We start from the raw sequence: 11,430 nt of genomic DNA, 5'->3' as shown, positions 1-11,430 counted from the left end.
GCTGGGATCCCAGCCCCGTTTCCGCTCCCACCCCGCTGCACCCCGTGGGCCGCGGCCCCGGTGGAAACACACCTGGGGAGTGGGTGGGGGTCACCCCGGCCGTGCCGCTTCACGGCGCTTCACGGCCCGCCGCGCACGGCCGGAAAAACACGGCTCCAGCGCGGGAGCCAGGCCTGGGAGGGACGTGCCATGTGCCACCACGGGCACCTCTGGGCATCCCCGGGATGTCTGTGTGTCCCCATGGACTTTGTGTGTCCCCATGGTGTCTGTGTGTCCCCAAGGTGTCTGTGTGCTGTCCACACCGTGAAGGTTCCACGAGTCCTGGCCACCCCTGAACCCTGCCCAGGTCCCAAAATCCTGCACACGGGTCTCATGGCCCCAGGGCCCGCGGGGTAGATGTGCAGCTCCACGGCGACACCCGTGCCCGCCGTGACATCCGAGGTGACACTCCAGGGGGCTGCAGGGACAGTAGGCCCCGCGGCGTCCCGGCCCCGCCCCCGTGGGCGGTTTGGGGCCAAATCCCCACAAACCAGGTGCGGGGTGGCGGCGGCAGAACATTCGTGTGCGGAACGTTCGGGTCGCGGCGCCACGTTCCCGCCGGAGCTGTTCGCGGCCGGACCGGTCCCCCGGCGGCAGGTGAGGCCCCGCGGGGCTGCGGGAGGCGGCGGGGCCGGGATGGCCCCGGGATGGCCCCAAAGCCAGGGCGAGCCGGGACCTGCTGGACCTCGGCCCGGTGCACTCGGACCCGGCTCTCCTTCCCTGTGGGACCCGCTGGCTGCGGGGCCCGCGGCGGGGCCGCGTCCGTGCCCGCGGTACCTCGGGAATGGCGGGGCGAGGTTTTTTCCTATTCCTGCTCTGGGATGTGCCGTGAGTAGGCTGCGGGCAGAGAGCTGGAGGGTGGGAATCAGCTCTGGAATGAGACTAGAATAAAGCCCTGTGAGGGTGGGCAGGCCCTGGCACAGGGTGCCCAGAGAAGCTGTGGCTGCCCCTGGATCCCTGGAATTGTCCAAGGCCAGGCTGGACGGGGCTTGGAGCAGCCTGGGATAGTGGAAGGTGGGACTGGATGGGCTTTAAGGTCCTTTCCAATCCAAACCTTTCCCCAGTTTTTGTTTTGTGAGAAGGGAAGGACAGTCAGCATCTCGGCCATTATTTGAAACCTTTTCCAAGTCTCTTTCTCTTAGTTACTTTATGATTTTCTAAGAATACAGTATTTTTAAATTATTTTCTAAAAACAAAGTATTTTTTACATCTCTGTTGTAGGAACAGCCGGGAATCCCTCTGTATTCACATGCCTGTGGATGAGGAAGGGGTGGGATCCTGCAGGTCAGCCGTGCACTGCTCACAGCTGGAGCGATGATTATTCCCATGACAACCCAGTTTGGAATAGCTCAGAGTAACTCCAAGGATCATTTTACTCCAGGAGATGTGTTTTGTGGCCTTTGTCCTCAGAAAGTGCAGAGGGCGATGGCACAAAGGGGACAGGGGTGTGCAGTGGGTCAGCTCGCAGTTCGCACTGGTTTTGTTGTGCTGGGAGCTGGGGAGAGCCCTCCAGCTGCTTTGAATTCCTCAGTCGCAGGAGGATGAGGGCTTGGATTTTCCCTTCCCAGGGGGGTTTGAACCTTCCCTTCCGAGGCAGCAGAGCCACAACTCTGCACTGCCACCATCTTCCCATGAGCTCTAGGGACAAACTTTGTTTCCGGGTGTGCTGTGCCAGAGCTGGTGGCAGCAATTATCCCTGAGCACTGGGAGGGGATGGGAAACAGCCCCTGCTGGATTTGCTTCCCCCTGTCCCAAGTGTGTGCACGCACCATCACCCCAGCTCTCTGAAATCCATCATTCCCAGGCCTGGCTGAAGGGGCTGCTGTTCGTTAATTCGTTAATTAAATACAGGCTGGTGGGAATGGGGTTTTTGGAAGGAGCTGGAGGAACAGTGGGAGCACTGAGAGCGTCAGCCACGCTCATCCTGGGAAAACACAGCTTCCAGTTCATGTCCCTCCTACTGCTCAGGGCATTCACACCTTGCCATGGCCACGGGTTCAGTTTAGGCTGTGAATTAGGTCGGGTTTTTACACTTTAGTCTCTCCAGAGCAATGCAAAGGCGTCACACGAGCTCTGCCGTGACCTGCTTTGTTTTTTTCCATGCTGGTGGCAAATGTCAGGAGTTCCCACGGTCACCTCGCTCTGGGCTTGAAGCCACTGTGCTCCCCCAGATGTTTCCACCCTAAATCACAAGCTTGTTTTGCAGAAGCAGAAATTGAGGTTGATTTGCAAAAGAAAATCTGAGCAGGGCCAGTGTCTGGGTGGGGGAATGCTCCGAAGGTGGAGGGGAGAGACCGCAGGGCTCACAAAAATAAACACTTGTGCAGCCTGAGCTGGGGGCAGCCCTGGTCAGCTCTTCCCTGGGGAGCTGCTGGGCTGGATCCCCTTGGTTCCAGCTCTTCCCTGCAGTGGGAAGCTGGGCTGGGAGGCTCTTTGAGCTGAGCTGCTCCTCTAATAGGCATTTAGCAAGAAAAGGGTAAAAATCAGGTTGTTATTGCCTTCGTCAAGGAGGTGTCACGGGCGCTGTTGGAGAGTGAGAACTTGTCATCCTTTGGCTATTTCCTCTTGTCATGGAACCTCTCTGGGGATGTTTTGGTGCTGATTGGATTCTGGGCAGCAGATCCCTCTCTCTCCTGCCACCGCCCTGTTCTCTCCTCTCTGTTCCCCGGTGCTGTATGGAGAGGGTGCTCCAGGCTGTGCAGAGGGATTTAGGATTCTTCACAGAATGGTTTGGGTTGGAAAGGACCTTAAAGCTCATCTCGTTCCACCCCCTGCCTGCCAGCAGCCTGGGATAGTGGAAGGTGTCCCTGCCCATGGCAGGGAATGGAACTGGGCTTTGAGGTCCCTTCCAATCTAAACCATTCTGGGATTCTATGAAAACTGGTTCATCATTAAATTAGCTGGACTGTGGGGATTGGAGGCTGTGCAGGGAAGGGTCTCTTCCTCCTGTTCCATCGTGGCAGGACCCAGGGATGCTCAGACTGCCCAGGATGTGGCACTCTGAGGCAGGGACATAAATTATACAGCAGATATTATTCAAATGAAGGCTGCCGCTCTCCCTGGGTGGGAATAACCCCCTGGGTAATCCCTGCCCGTACTTATCAGCTCCCATAATTGCTTTCTGCAGAATCGCTTCAGCCCAGCCGTGCTGGCAGGATGCTGCTCCCCCAGGTGTGCCGGCCCCTCTGCTGCCTCCTCCGGGACCTGTCCCGCTGCAGATGGGATGGGAAGAGGGCTGGCTGTCCCCACAGGGCTCTGCACACAGCCTGGGCCACCTACAGCAGTGGCATCACCCCTGTATTCACCAGGGCTCTGGCTTTTGGTGACAAAGTGGCCATCGTTGACCAGAACGGGGAGCACACGTACAGGGACCTGCTCAGCCGGAGCCTCCGCTTATCCCAGGAGATCTGCAGGGTCCTGAAGTGCCCCAGCAGGGACCTGAGGGAAGAGAGGATCTCGTTTCTGTGCCCCAATGATGCCTCATACGTGGTGGCCCAGTGGGCTTCGTGGATGAGTGGGGGCATAGCGGTGCCCCTGTACAGGAAACACCCTGTGCCGGAGCTGGAATACGTGATCCAGGATTCCCAGAGCGCTCTGCTCATCGCTGCCGAAGAGTTCGTGGGGAAAATAACCCCCAGTGCCAAGAAACTGGGAGTCCCAGTGCTGCCACTTCCCAGGTCTGGTGGTGATGGATCCACGAGCCCTGCAGCCATGGAGGAGGGGCCCTTGTCGAGCTGTTCCTCGTGGAAGGACAGAGGAGCCATGATCATCTACACCAGCGGGACAACGGGGAGGCCCAAGGGTGTCCTCAGCACCCATGAGAACGTGCAGGCTGTGGTGAGTGCTGCTGCCCCTCTGCCGAGCTCGTGCCAAGGTACAAAGCCTTGGAATCTGGAGGGGATTTGGGGTTACAAACACACCTTCACATTCCCAAATTCCTGCAGAGAGCTGCGGGGCTGCAGCTCTGGAATCCTCCACACTGGGAAGGTGAACGCACAGCAGCACGTGAGGCTCTAAACCGTGGCCTGTTCATGCTGCAGCTGCATCCCAAGGCAGGTGGATTCTCCTCCCTGCTTTCCTGGAAAGCAGAAGGGATGAAACCTGCAGTAAAAAACCGGATTTCTTTGCAGATTGCTTTTCTACCCTGTGACTAGGGGAGAATCTTTGCTCCTAATTGGAAAATATCTTAGCCCTGCCCAGTGCTGTGTGAAGCCTGTGCGTTATTCAGCTCTGTATCCCCAAGGCAAAAAATCCATTAGCTCTCAGAGCCAAAAGGAATTAAAAGTTTGAATAAGCCTGCTGACTAGCTCACCACTTGGTTATCAGTGCCTGCAACTGCCAGACTCCTGCCATTAGGGAGAGAGGGCAGGGAAGGCAGGGATGCCTCCGAGAGCTGATGGTGCTCAGGGTGCTCGGATACCGCAGTGTCCCGAGAGGAATGAAGGCCTTGATGGATAGAGCCATGCCTTGGCTATATTGGGCAAAGAATCTGTTCCCTTACAAATATGCTGATTATTTGGGGGGTGGCCTGAGCAGTCCCCATCCTTTGTGCTGTCCAGCAGGAAGCCTAAAAGCTGCTCCCTGCCCTGTGGAGGAGGGCTGTGAGAGACACGACCAAATTCCACTGTTCAGATGCTTTTCTTATTTTTAGGTGGCTGGAAATAAGCTTTGCAATTGCCAGTGCTGGGCTCTGAAGGGCATTGTTGACCCAGAAACCTGATAATTATCCCTTCAGATAATTATCCCTTCAGAGCAGAGTGTTTTGGAAGCTTGCTACTCGCATATTTTTTACTAACATGAAACCTACTTTCTGTTTATCAGCAATTTCCTGCTCCTGCTGATTATCCCTTACAGGTGCTAAAAGCCTGATGTCATCAGTGTCCAAACCATGGCAACAGAATTCTGGGAAAATCAGCTTTTTGATTACTATTTCTGCCAAATCTGTACGTGCAGCAGCAGATTAATATTCGTGTATGTCCTACTTAAAATCATTGTTGATATTTCTCAGTAACAAGAAGGGCTTTGCTGGTTTAAAGACACATCCTGACAGGATGCTGAAGGGGTTCCTCTTGTGTTCTGCTGTTGTGGTGGGAATTTTTCTCATGCTGATCCTGAAGGAAAGATTTTGTGCCCAGGCAGGCCGGGGATTCCTGCCGGGGAATTTGGGGCCTGAACACTTCGGGAATACCTCGGGAGAATCTTTCCTCTTGCCCTAAGGCCACGCTGTTTGTTTTCTTCTGCAGACCACGGGGCTGGTTGAAAAATGGGAGTGGAAGAAGGAGGATGTGATCCTGCACGTGCTGCCTCTGCACCACGTCCACGGGGTGATCAATAAGCTGCTGTGCCCGCTCTGGGTGGGAGCCACGTGCGTCATGTTCCCGGAATTCAGCGCGCAGACGGTGAGCCCGGGGGGATGCTGGAATCCATCGGCAGGACCCGGGCACTGCAGTTAGAGCACCTCTGGGAATACGTTCCTAAAGAATTCCAGCCCCCTCAGCCGCTGCCCATGCGTGGTTCACAACAAAGGGTGGCGTTGGTTGGGTGCTCGGCCCAGGGTAAATGTGCTGTTCCAGAGGGTGCAGCTTGTGGAAGTGTGATGTTGGAATTGGAATGCTGCGCTGCCCCTCCCAGCCCTGGGCCGAGGGGTCTGGCTGGGGGTGGGTGGACCTCTCTTTGTACCCACTGAGAGCATTTCCGTCTAGAATTAGGGTTGTGGATTTTTTTTTAGTGCCAGGAAAGGTGGAAGTACTGGATTCTCTCTTGTGTGTTAGTGGTGTGCTGCTGGTTGATTTTTTTTTAGTGGCTTGCATTTCCCAGAATCCCAGAATTGCTGAGGTTGGAAAAGACCTCCAAGCTCACCAACCCACCCTGTGACCAATCCCCACGTTGTCACCCAGCCCAGAGCACTGAGTGCCATGTCCCGTCATTCCTTGGACATCTCCAGGGACAGGGCCTCCACCACCTCCCTGGGCAGCCCCTTCCAAATTTTCCCCTTCCAGTCCTACATCCGTAGTGTTCTGTATTGCATTACACAACAGAACGCAGCCTTCTGAGGTTTTTGCTGCCCAGGTAAGGGAAATCCTGGTTTTCCTCACTTGCATGGAAAGATGGCTCTTCCTCTGTGGAAAAACAAGAGTTAACAGAGCTGTCGGGTTGGGCTCTGTGATGTGAGAGAGAGTTTGCAGATCCAGACCTCCTTGCAGCTTTTAGGAAAGGTGGCAGGAGGGGATCCTTACTGGAATGATGCATTTACAGTGTCCTTTTCTGTGTGAGCCAGGAAACCCCAGTGCCAGTGTTCTGCGTCTCCTTTGTTCCCTGCAGCAGTGGCACACGATGGAAAGAGGGGAAGGAAAGGGACAAGCAGCAGTAAAGGTGGAAGAGGTTCTACATTTCCCAGCCCCTGGGATGCAGCACCATCCATCCACGTCTCCCAGTGTCCTGGGTGGTGTCTGCAGGGTCACTGTTAAGGGACAGCTGGGTTTTCAGGTGCTGCTGCCACTCTGAGCAGAGAGGAAACAGAAGTGTGTTGTCACTGCAGGAAAGCCTGTGCTGGGTAACTTCCCAGGCTGCTCTCCCTGTCTGTGTTTATCCTCATACTGGGAAGGCTTGTCCCATAGAAAGGACAAAGTGCCCAGGTGTGGGATACACCTGGAAGCTTCTGGCAGTGCTGCTGCCAGGTGAGAGCGGGCCCAGCTCCGACTGGAGCGACTGCAGGGCCGGGTGATTCTTCCTGGCTCGTTTCTGCTTCTCAGAGCAGCAGCCACAGAAAATGCACACTTCCTTTTTTCTCTCAGGATGCCTCTGACACCTGAGCACTGATCCTTTTTGGGGGGACAGCCCCAGAACCCCAGAGGGGCAGCTCTGCACTTCACGAGAGTGAGTGGATGCTGTGGTAGAAGGCAGGAAGGTCCCCGGCTGCTCTTTCACCTCAATGGTCGCTGCCAAATTATCTTCCCCGACTTTCGGGTGACCCCAAAGGCTCGGGGTGCAGCAGGGCTGTGCCGGAGCAGCGCTGGAGGTGCCGGTGAGAGGCGGGGCCGGCGCTGAGAGGCTGGAGCAAAGCCTCTGGAGGGCGCGGTGCTCCACATCCTGTGCCACCGGTGATTGATGCTCCCTCGTACCCTCCTGTTTTCCTCTGCTCTCTCCCGACATCTGCAAATCAATGAGCTGACGTTGAGGGATGGGGTCGGGATCGGGGGAGCGGGACCCCCGTCCTGCCTGCTCTGATCAAAGCTTTCCCCAGATGGGACACGAGGGGACAGCGCCGGGGTGGCCGCTTGGCCCTGGAGCTGAACCTGGGCAGGGAGGGTGGCTGGTGAGGGCACCACGCCTTGGGCGGGGCTCTCAGGTGCAGGGGGCTCCGAAGGAAGGACGGCATTTGCTTCTCGGGTTTCTTTTATTCCCTTTATTTTCCCGAGGATCTCCCCTGGGAGCTGCAAGTGGTTTGATGGACATTGCAAGGCAAGCACGGGAGGGTAAATAAGGCTTTCTCCTGGAGTTTATTGCAAGCTGGCTTTCAGTTCCACTCTATTTTCACCAGCTGTTTACAAAGTGCCCTTTGCTACTGAAATCAGCTTTCAGCAAAGCAGCAGTGGAGGATTTTGCCAAAGGAGGCCGAGTTTTGCCGTGTGCTTTTTTCCTTGGCTGCACCTTGAAAAAGCAGCCAATTATAGTGTGATATAAAGAAACTCGACTGGCAGCTAAAACACTTGACAGGCTGATCAAAACAAGGCGAGGAACTTACTCTCAACCTGCTGCAGACATATTTAGCCTTGAGTGATACTGGCAAAGGTTCAAGAGAAACCGCAGCAGCACGCCCGATGTGTGTTTGGTTTCTAATCACTAACACTTCATTATACAAAATAAATACTTTATTATTACAGTGTTTATTAAATTACATAATTTGCGGCGTGCCTTATAGTCGTGGATACAGATGGCAGTCTGGTTTTGGTGGTGGGAATAATGCTCTTTTTTTTCCCTGAGAAGACATTCCCAGCCCCAGACCACGGCTCGCTTGTCGTTCCCTGTGGTGCAGGGCTAGGAGGTGGCAGCTTTCAGACCTTTACGTCTGTTTTTGGGAGCTGTCCAAGGAAAGGTTAAAAATCAGGGCTGTGGAGTAGCCCTGGTGTCCTGACCAACATCCTTCCCCTCACTAAAACAGCATGTGATGTCTGTGGCTACTGCTGGGGCCACAAGGACTCATTAAAGTGTGCTGAGGTGCCTCAAGCGTGAAAGTTGCTGCATAAAATCAGATTCTTTTTATTAAATGAGGACATCCATTACTCTGCACTAGCTACTGTACATGTTATAATTCACTTTATAGCACCATCTGTTAAGACTGTCTTGCTTAAGCTTTTCGTAGCATTTTTTTATTGCAAGTTATTAAAAAATATGGCTGCATCTATTAATCATTTATTAATAAAGGGTTTATAAATGGACCCTTAATTTCCAGAATTAGTCGACTCGTACATGATGTACTGAGTCCTCTGGTGCTTGTGCTCCTTGGGGTGCAGTGTCTTCACAGGGAACCCTCCTGCTGCCTGGAGCTCGTGGGAGCAGCATCCAGTGCTCTTGTCCGTGCTTCTGGGACTGGGAATGGCAGGGGTGCCTGTGGAGGGAGACTTTTCAGCAGGGGTGGGTGCAGAGCAGGCAGGAGAACAGCAGTGAGCCTGAGGGGTGTTCTGCCAGCAGCTGTGTGGGGCACAGCTGGCTGTGGTGTTACTGTTTTATTGCTTTATTGGTTTTCAGGAGTGAGAACTGGGAGGCCAGAAACCTCCTCTGGAGCCAGAGCAAGCTGCAGCCTCAGCACCCCTGCACGATCCTCCCTCCATAACCTGCTCCCAAGCTGAGTTTACTCTTCAGCTGCTCTGTTCCTGTTTGCATTTCTCACCTGCTGCTGACCTGTCCCAGATGCTGGAGTAGGAATTTCTTGTCCAGGAGTAGGAATTTTAAAGGTGCTGTGTTTGTGCTGGTTTTGTGCACTTTGGTGGCCAGAGGAGAAGAGATGAGTGTCTCTGTTAAGGACGGAGTGCAGGGTGAGCCTTTTCCTCCTGACCAAGGCTCTGAGCATCGGGGCTTGCACCGAGCACCCTCTGGAGCATTCATTCCCAGTGGTCCCTCCCTCCATGTCCCTCCCTGCATCAGTTCAGGCACAGCCTGTGGTGTGACCATTGCTCTGTGGGAATGTCAGTGAGTCTGGAGAGACAAACCTGGGGAAGCTGAGTGTCCCCTGTGCTTGCTGTGACAGTCACACACTGATGTCCCTGTTCCTGACCAGGCACCGTTTGGACAGGAGCGTTTTGGAGCAAGCTGTGAGGTCAGTGTCTGCTTTGCAGGATCTTCTGCTGTGGTTTTTGGCCAAAGAGGACTCATTTTGAGCTTGAACAACAGGAAGAGCTTGTCTTTGCCTTGGACACCCCTGATTTTGCCTTGAGGGGAAGATGCTCTAATGGCAAAAGGTTCCCTGTCAGCTCTCTGCGTTGATAAACACGAGATCAGATCCTGGGAGGTCTCCCAGGCTTTTGTGCAGAGTGGGAAATAAGAGTATTCAGAAACCTGAAGGAAGAAACTTGCTCTGATGAGTGATGGGAGAGATTCCTCTTGTGGCAATCTCCACTCCGGGTGACCCAGTTGTGGTGCGTGCTGCCCGCTCGGCTCTGCTGGGCAGGTTTGAGCTGTGATGTGCTGCCTGTGCACTGACAGCCCTGGCTGTGCCCTGCAACCCCTTCCATGATAAATATGCCAAGATGCAGATTTCCTGCCCTGCAGTTCCAAGAGCTGCTGTTTCAGTGCCAGCCTTGCTGCTTGTCTGACTTAAGGTGCTCTGAGGATGAAGCCCTCTAAAAACCATGCCCTGTTTTACAATGTCGCACTCAGAGCCATCAAAATCGTCTTGTTTGGACCCTTCTTTCTAGGGAAGTAGGAATGCTGCGTGCCCAAAGATGGTGTGTGATTTGGGACAAGCTTCCCCTGACGTTCTGTCCCCTGTGGCACCTTTTCCCCGTGGTGGGAGGGAGCTGCAGACCTGGCACAGGATGAGTGGGAGGTGTTGCTCCGGGGTTGCTGCTGCGTCGTGTGCTCACAGCCCTGAATTCCTGGAGGCCAGGAAAGCCTGTGCTGTATCTGGGAGCAAACTTTGTCCTTGTCACTGGTGTTCTCTGTGTGAGCCAGGCTGGGCTGGGTGCTGGGGCTTTCTACCTTGGCTGGGCTGCACAGGGAGATCCAGGGCTCGGCAGTTGCTGTTGCCTCCGGGAAGGAAAAGCGTGCACTGCACCGAGCTCTCCCCTGGATCTGTCACTTCTGCACACATCACTCTGGGCAGCTCTTTTGGTTTATTTTTAAAAGAAAGGAAATCCAAGCTGAGGAGCCTGAGCTCCAACATCCAGGCACGCTGGGGATCGTGGCCCCCATCCAGTTTCAGCTGGAGAGAGGCTGAAAGTCTTTTCATCTGTTAATGGGAGGCTTCAGAGGAGTAATTTTATTTCAGACTCAAAGAGGAGTCGGTGGAGGGAGGAGCAGGTCACTGGTGAATGGATTATGTTTGATCACTTCTCACAGACCTGGCTTTAAAAAGTTAGAGGTTTTCTTTCCCATCTCCCCAGATCTGCCGTCTGTCCTCAGCATCTGTTCCCAAGTAATGGCTTTTGATGTGTGTGGGGAAATATAAAAAATGGAACCAGAGCCTGTCATATTTACTTATATTTCCAGGTCCCAGGGAAAGCACTTGCTCCTTTCAGTATGCCTCCAGCGTAGGAAGGGTTTAAAAGCTTCAGCCTGGAATGCAGAGGGGCCATCAAACTGTGCTGATGAATAAATGATTAAAACCAGAGTCACACAGAGCACAAACAGTTCGGGGTTATAACAAACATGAGACGAAGCCACCGAGGGCCTGATTTCTCTTTGAAGAGAAGAATGTTTCTCTCTCTCTGGATATTGCTCCTGAAGTGTTGGAGGCTCAGTCCTTGGGAGAGAGCAGAGCTCCCCTTGGTGCTCTCCCATCTTACGTGCCCATCTGCTTTTCTGGGATAATTTGGTGTTGGATGTGTGTGCATGGTCCTGCAGTCCCTTCACTGCTGCTGTTGAGTTACAGGAGCTTCCCACCCTTGTTGGGCACAGGGTCTCACCAAACAAGCAGCTGGTTTGGCCACAGCCCTGTTGCTGCCACAGACATTCCGAAAATCACCGGCATCCCTTTTCCTCGACGGTGCTTCCCACATGGCAGCGGTCGATGCTAAACACAGACCCATCTCCTCGAGTGAAAGGGAAGTAAAGGGCTGAGTTACCCTTGCATTAGAGGGATTGTTATTTTTGAAAAGGTTTAAAAAGATTCAATTACAACTGAAAATGGCACAATAATTTTATAGAAGAGAGGAGCTGTTGTGTCTGTCAATA

General features: G+C 54.0%; 1 protein-coding gene across 5 annotated transcripts in view; it reads left to right on the top strand.

Moving 5' to 3' along the window:
- Positions 1-487: 487 nt before the first annotated feature.
- ACSF3 (acyl-CoA synthetase family member 3) overlaps positions 488-11,430 on the top strand; it is a 51,438-nt gene continuing 40,495 nt past the window's right edge. For 2 of the 5 annotated variants that reach the window (XM_032122184.1, XM_032122187.1), the window contains exons 1-3: positions 643-867; positions 3,167-3,876; positions 5,283-5,438. In XM_032122184.1, the coding sequence (XP_031978075.1) occupies positions 687-867; positions 3,167-3,876; positions 5,283-5,438 (1,047 nt within the window). In that variant the 5' untranslated portion in view covers positions 643-686. The other 3 variants (XM_032122189.1, XM_032122188.1, XM_032122185.1) reach the window with 3 other exon arrangements.

This window comes from Corvus moneduloides, chromosome 12 (assembly GCF_009650955.1).
Source record: "Corvus moneduloides isolate bCorMon1 chromosome 12, bCorMon1.pri, whole genome shotgun sequence".
NCBI lineage: Eukaryota > Metazoa > Chordata > Aves > Passeriformes > Corvidae > Corvus > Corvus moneduloides.
Note: the sequence above shows the minus strand (reverse complement) of the source record. Positions and strands in the feature narration are given on the sequence as shown.